Genomic DNA, 15101 nt, shown 5'->3' on the forward strand with positions numbered 1-15101 from the left:
CAAATTTTATCGTCTGCTTACCAGTCTCTTGATTCCTCCATGCTGCCTTACTGTCCTTTGTGCTTCTTTAAATCTAGCAACATTAGCGATTGTTTCAGCTGCCAAACATTTTAGGTCTTTATCTGGAGAGTCCAGTATTTTCACCATGATCTCTAAGCCTCCAAGATCTGCAATTGCATGTCTGATCAGCGTATTTTGACTAATTTCCTTCAGGATTTTTAATGAACCAATCTAAATAATGGGAGATAACACAAGTTAAACATTATTTTTAAGAAATTTTTTAGAAAAAGAAAAATTATTTACAATGCTGGTTTATCTAAAACATTTTATCTTTTAAATTGAATCAGAAGAAGAGAAGGAAACCGAAAGCCAAATAAATTGACTTTTTTCTAAAAAATCCTTGAAATTGAGAAAATACAGAAATTAAGAAATAAATCAATTTTCTTTATACTATATAACTTTGAAAATTGTAAAAATATTCTAATAGAAAAGGCATATTTATTGCTCTATTTGACAAAGCTACTTACCTGACATTTAATTTCTTCTGTATCAAGTATATTAATTAACACTTCAAGACATCCAACGTCTCTGATAGCCAGCTGACAAGTTTCTTGAGCCAGATTGAAATCTCTCATTGAACACAATGCGATTACAGTAGCTGTTGGATTACCACCCTAAAATAGAGCAAATAATTAATTAATGTGTAAAGTGTATTTAATATAAAACTTAATCTCTTCTACTAGCACTAGTAAAACTACTACCAAAGAAGAAACTGATTATTTTGATTCTATTATTTGTTAAATAACATAGACATAGTAAGAAATGTAATTATTGATGAAGTCTGCAAATGGCATATAGATTGACGTAAGAGTGAATAGTACAGGTGACAAATTACTAATATGGCTGGCTGGGAATGGACTAGTCGATTAGGCAGTCGAGTATTGTGAGTTCTGCATGAGTGTTTGCAGATAGCAAAAGAACACACAGTGAAGATACAGATATTTCAGAGAAGCTATCTACATTCTTTGCATTGGTGTTCACTCCAGAAGAAACCAAAGAGATTCCAACTGGAATCTTCCATTATGGAGGACATTTCAGAGGATTTTTCTGAAACTGAAGTCACTGTTTTTATTAAAGTTTTTATTAAAAAACCCTGACACTGTGAACAATAAAAAATTGCCATTATTAGATAGTATTCAACTGAGTTATAAAGGAAATAGGGTAAAATAGTTGATTCAGTACAAGTGGCTTGTATTCTCTTGCTTCAAACTGCCATGTTACCAATGTCCTGGGAAACAACAAATATAATGGCAACTTTGAAAAGAGGTCAAGGGTTATCCAACGCCTTTTAGCCAAATATCTATGCTGAACAAATTGGTAGACTTTAATAAAGAACAGAATTAGCAGACATCTGATATTTTTGCAATGATATGATACACTTATCGTCACCACGGGTCTGTTAAGAGAAGTCCCACCTTACAAAACTTACCAGGCTTGTTGCAATGGTGATCTAGTTGATATGTCTAACTGGACTCCATAAGGATTTTGACAAAATCCCTCCCTGATACCTTTTAAAGAAATTAAGCCATGATAGTTTAAGAGGAAAGGTCATTGCATGGATTGAAAAGAATGACTAAAGGATAGGAAACTCGAGATAAGAGCAAACAGTTCAATAAAGGGGTTTGATTTAGTAGCGTTCCATGGATCTGTGTTGAAGTTGTGCAATTCAACATACTCATAAACACCCTGAAGAATGGAAAGAATTATTATGTAATAAAGTTTGTTAATGATACTATGATTCAGGGTCAGTTGTGACAAACTGGTAAAGAACTTACGAAGACTAAGAGGGCAATAAAATAGCAAATGAGAAAATGAGAAGTGATGCACAGCAGAAAAACCAATCCTGACTCCATAGATGAAACAATAGGTTTTCAGCTGAACATTAAAATTTAGAAATGATATATTTGGGTTAGGGTAGATGGCAATCAAAAAACAAATGGAATATTAGGATTTATTTGGAAAAAAGATAGTGAACAGAGAATGTCACTATAGCATTGTATAAATCCATGGTTCACGTTCACCTTAAAAACATCATGCAGTTCTGCTGCCTGTTCCAGGAAGGTTACTATAGCACTGGAAAAGTTTCAGAGAAGAGCAGCAAAGATAACCCAAGGGTTTTTCAGCCTAGAAGAGGGATGCCTGAAAGGACAGGATAGAAGTCTACAATGTTAGGGATGGAAATGAGTGGGATAGGAAGGGATTGACTGTCCAATGTCTCTTTTAATACAGATACAACCTCTTTTAATAATGAGGTATAACAGGATTCAGGTTAAGAAGGAAAGGAAAGGGAGTTGGCTTTTCAAATGAGGCAACAGACTAGCAGAAATAGTTGTGAAAGCTAAAAGATTTCATTGAAGGTCAGTAAAAACGTAAATACCTCATTCAATTTTCAACTCCCTGAGCTAAAAACAGGTGGGGGCTAGAAAGCTGTGTGTTTGCCCTGTTCTTACTTCACCCTGGCTATTTGTTTATGGTCCTGGATTTCTTCTGCCTTGGTAGAATACGAATGGAGTTTCACACTACTATAAGCTTTGCAGTCTAGTTGTGGAAATTGGAGGTCGGCACATCTGGAATGCATAAGATGAGCTTTAACCACAGAAAACTTCCACCCTGATTATTGTGTCTCTCCTCCTGTTGCTGTCAGATTATTGGGATATGTTGTCTTTTGATCTGCCCAATACAGTTTCTTTTATGTCTAAATTTAAGGTCATAACGCTTACAAATAATGAAAACAGGATATAGCTCAATATAGGAGTTCAATGTTGGAAACCAGAACACATAAAAAGACTTGGAATGTTGAATACGAATTTGAGATTACAGTGTAAAATTTGATTAAAAGGATGAATTTCAGGATGTATAAGTGAAAGTACTGAATGGGAACATAGGGTATTATCTCTTTTTAGGCACTTGTGCAACTACAACTGAAATTCTGTGTCTAATTTTCCTTTTTACAGATCTGGAAGGAAATTGAAAATATGGAGATGATTCAGAGAAGAAAAATAAAAATGACTGTAAGCCTGGAAAATAGTTGCATTAAGACACGCATGAGAAGCACTATTCACTTTATTAAAAAGTAAATTAAGCTATGATTTATTCATAGTGAATAAACAAATCTATGAGGAAGAGGAACGTGATCACAGAGACCTCTACAGTTCTGGAACAGACATTTGATGATTTGAAATTAAGGGTTCTAAAAATTAGATTAGGAGTAAAGTGCAAATTTTCCATTGTGTGGTTAATTATCCTTTGGAAGAAGTTACTAAGAGTGATGATAAATTTTCCAGCAGTGGAAATTTTTCAGTCAAGATTGGATGTTTTTCTAAAAGATAAGCTCTATTTCAGTCACAGCTACTAGATTAAAATCAAGAAAAAGTTCAAAGAATACACCCTGTGGTATGCAGAAAGTTAAACCATATGATAACAATGGATTCCTTTGGACCTGTAATATAGATTTACCATTAATCAAATCAGGTATGAATCCAGCTGCACAGAAATGAGGAGGGCTGAGCTACCATGTAGCTGCAGCAGAAGCTGGAGTGCGTGAGCAATGCCAACTGGTGCTAATGTGGAAGTTACAACTTAGAGCACCTAGTAAATCAAACTACAGCATCCACCTCCCACATGCCTCTCCATTCCAGGGAAGCTTTGGCTCCCGTCCAGATCGGAACTGTGCTGTCCAAGCCCACCTCTTTCAAATGACACTTTTGAAACTGTAAATAACTTTGAGCCAACCCTTTCCAGAGGAAAATATTTTGCTCAACTGTGCACATCATACTGAAATACAGAACACTGAAAAAATGAGTAATGTTTGCTAATATGAAACAAGTAGGTCTAATGAAAACATTGCATTTTGCAGCATGTCTTAAACAGAAAGACAAATACAGAAAACAGTCTTTAAACTGAACATGCTCTTCAACAGATACCATAAGTGTAGTAGAGAATCACAAGTGAGAAAATACATCCAAAAGGAAAGTGAGAAAAATGCTTGATAAAGTTTCAGATCACTTACATCGGACAAAACACTTCTGCTAATCATTGAAGTATATACAGTCTTAAGATTTCACTATCACATGTCCCATCCTAATTACAACCCTTCTTAACGAATACAAAGCTTTAAATTTTTCAAACTACGACCTCAGTTCAGTAGGCTAGAAAAGACAGATATAAAATTTCCTCTAGAGTCATCTCTGGAAAGGGTAAATACCATCAAAGTTTTTGGAAATGATCTGCCAGCAGGCGGAAACGCTAGCTTTTCAGAGAGCTGAGACCATACAAGAGTTTGTACAGGAGACCTATGGAACATTTAACCTGGCACAGTTCACTTTATGGCATACATTACCCTCTTCTTTTGCTTGAACCCTCTGACATCATATGTGGCATACTTATGTCACTTTGACTGATTTTCCTACAGCAAAGACCTGTATCAGAGTTTAGAATTGTCACCACTGACAGTAGAGAAGGGGCGGTTTTATGAGAAAGGCACCATTCCTGGACTCAGGATAGTCGCGGTCCTTGAGTCTTTTGACAAAATTCCTGCCTGCTACTTGCCAGATGTCTTTTCTCAGTATTTTTGTTCCCAAATTTCAACTGAAACCTAAAGGTATTATTGGAGTACAAGTAATAAAAGTACTAACAAGAATATAAAGACGACAATTCCAAATGCATTGCCCAATTTATAGTGCATTTCAGTTTCCCGAGAGAAAACAAGATTAAATAAAATTTAAAATATATAGGTTTTCTCTCACAAATATGGTATCTTTTTGGCATTTTTAAATTTATTTAATTTGGATTTGGATTTAGAGTGAATGTGACAATGCAACCAGAAAATGAAATATTGTTTTACTTTGCATGGCAATGTCAAGGATTAGTTTTTAGACCTATGGCTGCAAATTGTTTTGCCAGAGTTAAAAGTTCACTTTATTTACTGTACTAATTAAGTCTTGGATAGATATCTTAATGTACGTGTCTATGATAGTATGACTGAATTACAGGACAGAAAATTGCTCTTTGTGGGAAGTTTTGTCATTCTTGTGTCTAATACCCTACTTTTGATTATGAGTATATATAATCTGAATGGAAATTACAATATATTTGAAAAAATTAAGGGCCAAGTCATGATATTTTTAGAAAATACTGAACAAACAAAATAGTTTTATGTGATATCCAAAGGAAAGTAGGTCAAATTGTATTATATTTATTGTTATACCAGAAATTATTTAATTAAAAATAATTAACAGAATGAAAAACTCCCAGAACAAAAACATTAAGTGGAATCCTAGCCCAAAATATTATTTAAACATTGCCATTTTCATAAAACAAGAAAGCCAAAATAAGTAGTAAAGTATAAAACAGTATTCTTCATTTACTCCTTTGTGACTTTTTGATTTTCTGTTGAACTTCACTCTCTTAAATCACAGACTATTTTGTAATTCTCTGCTGGAAAATATTTAAAAATTTAAATAAATTTTGATAAAGCTTAATGAAAGACTTAGTACTGCAGTATAATATGTATAATGATTCAGCAAGGCAATTTTTTGGGGGTAGTGAACCTCTAAGCATTCAGTTTTGTTTTAGTTTAAGTCCTAGTTCCAATTTTTCATTTTAGTTTATAAAACATACAAGCTGCAACTCGTTAAGAGATGAGTTATGGACAAGTATAACTGAGTTATGGAATAATTCCCTGCCCCATTTCCTGAATCTTCTGGCGTTTTTTGGCTACAGCCTGGCAGTATGTAAACCATACAGATTAATATAACTAAAGCCAGTGGAAACTCACAGGCATCACAAAATCACAAAACATTCAAATTGGACTAAAACCATGCACAGAAGTTGCGCGGTTTTAGTTGCAGATTAATATCTAGACTCTGACCCTTCACAGTGGCAAAAGTGACAATACATGTTATGACCCATACACAGTGAATTTAAATTGTCACTGTATTTTATGAAATTGAAAAGAAATGAGTTTCCAAACAAAAGAATAAGTCTATTATTTTCTGATTGAAGCAGAAGGTTTTGATAGGCAACTGTCGATAACCTCTTAAAAACTCTCCCAAGACATACACCCATTCTGTTAGCTTCCCTTTTCTGATTCATAGTAATTGGATTCTACCATAGAGGAGGTAAGAGTCAATGTAGTTCATGTGCAAACATATGAAATTTTACTTCAGTGGGCTAGGAATATTAGAATGTTTTTCCCAGTAGCTTCTCAAACCTCAAACTTGGAGAGAAGTGAAATGCTGACCCAAAAACCACAGAAAACCTGGCCAAGGTAATATACAATATCTTAACTGCGCAAGTTCATCTTCTTCTCATTTGTGAAATTTTCAGTTTAGGAGAGCATTTGTTCCCCAGTTGCATCTGGACAATTTTCTAAAGACAATGGACCAGAATCTTTTCAATCCTAGATAAATTTGGGGGAAAAAAGAAAAAATTGTAATGTGGAAAACAAATACACAATCCCATTGTGATTTCTAGATCCGGTCATTGCAACAGATGTTAATTTGGGATTTAATCTAATTGATGCATCAGAAACTACTGTTACTGCAAAATGTAATCATTCAAGAGAATACGTGAGCACTGAGGTCATTCTGAATTTTAGCTCTGGCTTAGGTTTTACTTACCACAGGCCACCTGTAGTACGTTTGGTAGCCTTATGGGAGTTCAGACTTCAGCTCATCTAGTAAAGTGGTTTGAGGTAACTCTATTTACAAAGTCCTAGATTTTCTCAAACTCACATCATGGTGTCCCAGTGACACTCCATTATGAATGAACTCAGCTTCAGCAACCATCCTAGACTTCCTCTGCCCACCATGACAGGCTCTTTTAGCATATGTAAATTGCTTTATTCAATGCACAAACCATGATCTTCCACCATTCTTTGTAAGAGAAGCCACTCTCCCTGGTACCATCTTACCTCTCCAGCAGTACACTACCTTCAGCTGCCACCATCATCAACAGAGATGGAGTCCCTGAACAGGTGATTTACTTCAGCACCCTTGATGATAGGAGCATGTTTTTGAAAGTGACAGGCCACACATTTCTTCAGCTCTAATTCAAGGAAAATTGCTCACTTGTTTATTTGTATCATGACATACTGAATTTCAGTCACTGGCGTGCCCTCTCCTCACTTGCAGGAGAAGTTGCTCTGGAGAATGGAGACTTACTAAGTGTGTAAGTCACACACAGCGGGAGAGTTGTTCCATTCAATGCTCTCTGGTATTGAAATGCAAAGCTTTCTGCATGTCTACATCTGTGGCCAAAAGGTCAGACACCTTCCTCTAGAAATGGTGACACTAACTTCTACCATCCAGTAACAAATCATTTCAGGGTGAGAACTCCATTGCCACAGTAACTGTAAGAGTAGGGTGCAACATCATCATACGTACACTAAGCCTGCCTGATGAGCATCAGAAACATGGCCACTACCACTCACAGCTTGACAAGACATCTTCAGTTGCGAGGTTAAAGAAGATATTCATATTCTATCTTGCTGCCTGCTCTAAAGGGATAGTAACTACGTATATAAGAAAACTAGCCTCTTTGTAATAACCCAGAGCCTGGAGGATGATCACGGACACTAAGATAGGGTACAAAGAGTATACACACCACAGCCAAGCCTTCACCTTTAGTGCCTTCTTTAGGGATAGAGCTCATCAGTGCTGGTAGGGTACCTGTATTGTTGATAAGATGAAGCCTTCAAGCTCTTGCAAGCTGACTAGAAAGTTACATTCAGACATTCCATCCTGAAATGATTGATTTTATACAAGTATCTGGATACTCTGTGTCCTGCACAAGGCTGGCTGCAGACTTGAAAACCTCTACAAGGCCAGCAAACAGCCCTTTTATCAAGTTCAAGGGAATCAGGTGACGGCATTCAGGACAACTTCAATCAATCTAAAACTGCTGCAGTTCTATACTGTCCTGTTGCAAATGGGCTATCTCCTTAAATCTAACTATTTGAGCCCAGTCACCTGCAAACACTCTTTTATATAGGCTTCCACCTGATGTTAGTCTTTATCCACTTTCTTTCCTCCTTTTCAGCCTCTGGCTGAAGTCATATGTGATGGCACGAGTCACAAACCCTCGAGACAAACTTACCCTACAGTAATCCTTCAATGGCCTTTAAAACATCACTTTGACATGAGCAGTAAACAATTAGGGCTTATGGTGTCCTTGAGCTAAGCTTCTCTCCCAATTCCCTTCCATCCCATAAAGATGCCCTTTATGCTGCCTATGCAATCTTTCTCCCAAAAGATACCAACTAGCTAAAAGATACCAACAAAGAAAAAATGTTCTTTAAGGAAAACTGCTGAATATATCTAAATTTGTTTTGCAAGAAAAACAAGCAAACAAGCTCTCAGATGTATTATGTGCCAGTACAGATAGGTGAGAATAGCTAGTTGGGCTAATATAGACTAAAGTAACTCAGAAGGCCAAGATATAAACTTAAAAGTGACTCTTGGGTAAAGAGAACAAAAATGCCATTTCTCATAGAACAGTAAGTGAGTAAATTGGATTCATACGATTCCTCAAAGCAAGGACATGTATATTTTAGTGATCAGAAGGCAGATAAGGTCCTTTGTATCTGTGTAGAAATTACTGGATTTTTTTACTCTGCTTTTCTGATGGCTCCGACATCAGTCTTAGTCAGATGTCAGAAAATCTCCACAGGTTGCCCTTTTTTGGACAGCTAGCTCTCATTACTCATGCTTTTCTCCAGAATCCAGATAGCCTCTCTCTTTGTTGACCAACATGTCAGAAGGACTGTCCTAAAACCATGAGGATACTTTGCAGCCCACTCACTGAAGAGCTCCAAAGGCAGCGCAGAACATGGTAATAAGAAGGTAAAGAGCTGTGCAAGCCAGTAGGTCTGGTCTACTGAAACCCTTCTAAAGAACCAGAAGCAAGACAAACCTATAGGATGCTGATCACATGCCTGTTGTCTACATAAACAAATCTCAAGCACAGTCACCAAGCTGGCTAGGCCAAAGTTAGAGCATAGATATCTAGCAGATGTCCATCTATTAATTATCCCATTAACTGAGGACTGCCAATTAGTTTCTAAGGCTGTTTCCAAAAGGCTGATCTTTACAAAGTACTCCAAGGAAAAAAGGCCAGAAGCACGCAAACCCCTATTTCCATCCACAAAGAATCTGGAATAAGAGTAGGCCTTAAAAGATTACTTCACATTACACTCACTGATGATTTCAAATGCAGAAGACTGGGGGGATGGGAATCATCTGTTTAAATTCACTTATCTACAGCCATCCTACATTCTTGATAATTAAGATCGAGTCATCTATAGCCATCCTATATTCCTGTTAATTGAGATCAAGTTAACAATGAAGTGGAAAACATGATCCATCTTACTCTGATCTAATCTAGCATCTAATGATGCTTAAGTATCAGATGAATCATATCCTAAAAGGGCCTATTTTTTCCACTGATCATAAAGGTAGCCTTGAATGCCCAGCTCAGCTACAACCACCTACTCTGTATACATTTAGAGCTAGGTGAGATGAATCCCAATCTAGGTACTGCCTTTTACGTCTTGGCACTAGAACAAGGATACAGCCCCCTCCCTTTCCTTTGGCCACTTCATCTGTCGAAAATAAAGCATAGGTATTTTTAAAAAGAACATGCAGAAATTAGCTGGAAATGAGGATTGAATGAGAAAGAGAAGAGGGTCTAGGATCAAATTTAAAAGTTAAAAAAAACCTAGACAAACAGTACTAATTTTAAAATTTAACATTGATACTTGTAAATCCTGACTACAGCCTTGGAGATCTGACATATGCTGCCCGTAATACAGATGTACTACTGACCTTGTGTGACAGTTCAGACCTGCCTAAGCAATTTTGATTTTGCCTAGCTCTTGGCTCACAAAAAGAATAAAAGCTTTAATGTTATTACAGCCATTTTATTTTTATGGATCCAACTCATTTGGGAAACCAGTGGAAGTGAATCTGTGGAGAAAATTTAATGAGGTTGAACTAAGAAGGACCTGTGCCTATATAGACTACTGGAGAGCTAGCACGCTGCTGAAGTTTCAAAAGCACTGAGCAGGCAGAAAAGACAGTGATTTGAAACCAGCCAAACCGGATTTTGCAAGAAAAACAAAATGATAGCAACAGTTTATGAAAAACTAAGAGAAAAATGTTCTTTGGAGAAGTAAAACAAACTTAAAAATTGAGCTTAGCAAGGGCACAGGAAAAACAAATATAGATGAAGACATGGCTGAAGAACAGGCTCCTGAAATAACTGTGTGTATAGTAAGTTCTGATTAAATTGAGCCTAGATGCAATGTGGAACACTTAAAACCAATGAAGAATGCTGTTCTCACTTCTTAAAACTCTTGGTAGCTTTCAGACACAATCATGTTCTTTAGGAAACCCAACAATTTGATTATCTATCTCATGGTTATAAAGCTGTATGTCAGATGGAGACAGATGCGTCAATTTACAATTATTTTAGAGTTACAGTAGTTACAGTGTCAAAATCATAGCTCATTTATTTCATTACCTGCTTTTACAATAGAATACAATCCTGCAGAAAGAGGAGAATCAAACATCAGTTATTTCACATTCTTTTCCTCATCCCTTAGTTTTTGATATATCATCTCTTCTTTTATATTTTTTGCTGAATTCCTTTTTTTTTTTTTCCTTTTTTGGCAAAATTATCTAATCAGCTAGGAAACTCTTTGGAATTGGTGACCCTCAGAACATTAACTAAACCTCCACTACACAGAAATTCATCAGAGTTGGTGTTAATGGTCAAAAATCAACTGGCTGTTATGAATTTTATATGTCTCTTGTGATGAGGAATGATTGTTTGTACAGTATTTTGAGGAGAGAGCTATGTGAATGCTTCAGAGTTGCCAATTATAATAATAATTTGCGAGTTCACCATTTGCCAGTATTTCCTACCCAGTAAATTTATCATAAAAAGATTTCTTTTTCATGATCAACTGGCTAGGTTGTTAAAAAATACGTATCTTAACTACAAAATGCAGTTTCCCCATATTTTTATCCCCTTTTTTTTTCAGTAATCACATTCTTGACTGGAATTTAAAAAAAAAAAAATCTTGGCTAATAGTGGAAGATGGGAACAAGAGATGTTCATGAACAGTGGAGAAGAGAGTGATATGAAGAGATTACTTGCCAAGGCTGGCAGGTTGGCCAAACATGTGCCTAGAAACACTAGCAGGTGGGAAATTATTATGTCTCATACATTTCGTATTTTCTGAAAAATAACAGTCTATCACTTAGGCAAACTACAGCAAAATTTACTTTTCATCTTGATCTTTCAGTTCAGTTGAATGAGCTCCTTCATATTAGCCCAGCATATACTTTCATAAGGGAAAAGATTTATTGTTAGACTTTACTAATAAGGTTAGATCAATTATCTGCAGTTGGTCAGTTCTGAAAACATGGTGGCAAAATTATTTTATATATGAAAATATTTTATATGCACTTATATATGCTTATTTTGTATTTAATAGCTAAAATATAATCTCATGCAAATCTTAGACTTTTAGACTTCTATGACTACCACAAAACTTTTGAGCAGTATTACAATGTGTAGAATAAGTAAACAAACAATTAGTACTTCAGTGGGTTCACTGTAACACTATTTTTTCTTGTCTCACAAAATTTAAAATTACTTTTTGTGTAGTTTCACTTTAAATGAATTAGTAATAAAAGACCCATTTTATTCCTTAGGCTAATATGTTCATGTCTCTTTTGAGGTCCTGCATTTTAGAATAAAACAGAATAACTTTTCTGCTAATCCCAAAATACAATCAATTTCACAGTTAAAAAATACTGTGTCTATCCTCTATTTCACACAAATTTTGAGAAAAATCTACAAGCCGTATCAATGTCTTCCCAAGTGCCATGAATTTATAATTGGTTCATATAAAAGAGTGGCTGCGTACACCACCTGTTAAACCACAGGAGGGTTGAGACTGCTACACAATTTCCATTTGCATAAGAAAGTAATAATTTATTTTGAAAGGCTGGATGCTTTCTAGAGCAAAATTTTATGAGGAAGATATCTACTTTTCAGATATCTAAAATCTTGGACCTTAGATATGACAAGTCTCATCTTAGAGATAAACTGTGACTGACTATATTAATGCACAGTAGGGAAGAATGCAAGCAGTTTTTGACTGTCTCCTTCTTTGCCTACAAGGAGAGAAATGCCACCTTGCAAACCTTGCTCATAGAGCGCAAAAGAACTCCCCTCACACATGCAACTGCCATTTAAGATTTGGTCCTCAAATGTTCCGAAACAGGCTCCCTGTTTCTGTAGTATTTGGGACCTTCCTTGTTCACATTCCTACCTTTCACGCATACATAGATTTCCTACACCCTGGTTTGCCCCAGGCCCCTAAATTCCAACCTCCAGAAGTCTCACCTTTCATTTCCTGGGGAATAAAACTGTCCCATACCATTTATCAACAGTATCGCATGAACCTCTCATTTCAGATCCTGCATCTTAGCTCCTGGCAGAGCCTCCCTGCATCTTATTTGACTTTGTTTATTTCTAACCTGTACCTTTCTTCCCCAAGAATACTAGTGCTCTCCAAGTACAAAGAGCTCAGCTGGGGATCCAGTATTCCTTCCCACAAGCCAACGCACAGCTGCATTTCCGTAACTAATAAATTTGAGCTTCCTGAGAAGAGGAAATAAACTCTGCCTGTGGTGCAGCAGCCACGGTACATCCTCCTGGCTCAGCTCTGCTCGCACTACAAAGGGGAAGCAGAAATGATGGGCAGTAGATCTTGCCCCGCCAATACTCACTGCAACACATGCACTGTAAGAACCAAATCTATACCTTTGATCTCTTAAGATTTCCATTTCCTTGACCCAATTGCCTAGAAATTAGTGATGAATTTTAGAGGGAGATGGAGAGAAAGAAAAGGGAAGAGACAAAGGGCAGAAGGAATATTCTTGTACATTCCTGCCTCCCTGGTCTGTTTGCCATCTTTATGTAGTATAAGCCAAACAGAGAGGGACTTCCTGCCAGCTCCAGAAATGTTGCCTGAACACAACACTCTTCCAAAGGTCCTGCCAAAATGCAGCTGTGGAGCAGACCTGAATACACCCAGTGTATCCCACAGTTCTTTCACCCTTTTCCTTGCCCAGACAATGAGATTTCACTGAGTCATGTGGCAGATGTTCTCCCTTACAGCCATCCACTGCAATGCAGCACCAGCACACATGGGCACCTGGGAGCTGGTGTTCAAGGCAATATTCAGGGCACATCCTCCCTAGCTCCTGTGCAGCACCATAGCTTTTCTCTAGCTCCTGGACCTGGCACAAGATGTAAACAGCTGGGGAGAGACAACAGGTTTGTCCACCTATGTTTCCAAAGTAGAAAAGAAACACAATGCTGTTCTGGGAATGAGGTTGTTTGAGTAATTCAAACCAGATATGAAATTAGTAGATACTTTACATGAGGTGTGAGACTTGACTGGTTTCACTAGCCTACCCTGAAATATAGCCAAAAGTAGAATGACTTTCCAGGTAAGAAACTGAACGAAGAATTCTGTTACTGACATGGTCCTGCAGAACTCTGTCCGGAGCTCACCCTGGCATAGGTGTACATATAAATCACACCCTTACAGGGAACCAAAACTGAGCAGCACAAGGATTCAAGGGATTAAAGCCTTATTCTGTAGATTGGAGTTATTCCTGGCGCAATCACTAGCCCCAATTAATCTCTCAACATCTCAATTTTTTCTTAAAAATGACAATAATCAGTGCTCAACAATGGGTAGCACAAAGCATTGTGTCCAGCTATCACCTCTTTTTTTCAATTTTTTCTTTTTTTTTTCAGTGAACAGCCCCAGCTCTGCTGTAGAGATTCTGCATTTCTACCTGATGTTCCCCATTTCAAGTAAAAGATCATTGTAAAATGTGACCCCTTCACCCTATTCCTACATTTTCAAATGTAGAATGTAGTCCTTCCCCTATAAATCTAATACTTCAGAAGCACTACTTTAATATATAACATTAAATCTGAAGAAGGCTCTCCTGAGTGAATCTCACTGTTACAAACATCAACAGAGTGCTTCATTACAATTTCATCTAATCTAGCCCCAAAAGATGCCTAACACAATGCCATCACCAAGCTCACTGATCTATCTTTGCTGCCCGTTCTTAAGTCGAAGGGGAGACATGGTAAGAGCACACATCCTATATCTTCTGTTTCACAGCCCTGGGAAGCCTGAAGGTAGGACAAGGAGCCAGACCACAGAAGCAGCTGCTTCCCAGTGGAGCAATTCCAACATGGCTACTCTTTCCCAGAAAGGAGGGGGAATGGAGAAGGGCAAAAAGTCAGAAGGGAATTTCCCTTGCACTGGAATTTTCTCTCCATGAAGAGGTACACAAAACATAGTCTACAGACACAATTCACAGGATCTGGCAAGTTTGCTTTATACAGGAAGCAACTGCCTTCTGAAGTTTTAATGGCAATCTAACATTGGTATAAAAACTAGGTATCTTTCAGGTTTTATGGAAGGTTTGTGTTTGCAAATTGATCTTTTATAGAGTCTTGCTGAACTGTGATTCACATTTACTTTAGCAGCCATTCAAAAAAATGGTTGCACCTACAAATTATTATATTTTCTAACTTGGTATCTCAAACTTCTATTATTTAAGGCATTTTATTAAATTTTTAAGATGTACAAACAATGTATACAACCTTTGAAGACACACAAGCCCTCTGAATTTTGTGCTTCTATATAAATTTGTTTGTAGATACTTAAATATTGCAGTCATAAATTTATTTTCTCTTATGTTGCGTGTGTCATGAACACTTGCCTACATGAACAACAAGAATGCCAAAAAATCTCCTAAGTCTGGCCAGAAGTGCAGTATTTATACTTGAATTAAAATGAATTCCATGTGCAAGCTAAAGTAGCACTCCATCAATAAAAATTTCAACCACTGTCTGTGGTATGGCACTGAGGCATCTCTTTTCAGCTTTATCTGACACTAGGGATTTCTTGCTTTACGTAGTTAAGAATCAACAGA

General features: G+C 36.9%; 1 protein-coding gene across 2 annotated transcripts in view; it reads right to left on the reverse strand.

Annotated features, from left to right (window-relative positions):
- Positions 1-15101, reverse strand: part of ODAD2 (outer dynein arm docking complex subunit 2) — an 84175-nt gene that overhangs the window by 56607 nt on the left and 12467 nt on the right. For both annotated transcript variants that reach the window (XM_074157497.1, XM_074157498.1), the window contains exons 10-11: positions 528-674; positions 22-231 (exon numbers count right to left, since the gene is read on the reverse strand). In XM_074157497.1, the coding sequence (XP_074013598.1) occupies positions 22-231; positions 528-674 (357 nt within the window). The remainder of the gene's footprint in view (positions 1-21; positions 232-527; positions 675-15101) is intronic.

The sequence above is a fragment of the Numenius arquata genome, chromosome 12 (assembly GCF_964106895.1).
Source record: "Numenius arquata chromosome 12, bNumArq3.hap1.1, whole genome shotgun sequence".
In the NCBI taxonomy this organism is placed as follows: Eukaryota; Metazoa; Chordata; class Aves; order Charadriiformes; family Scolopacidae; genus Numenius; species Numenius arquata.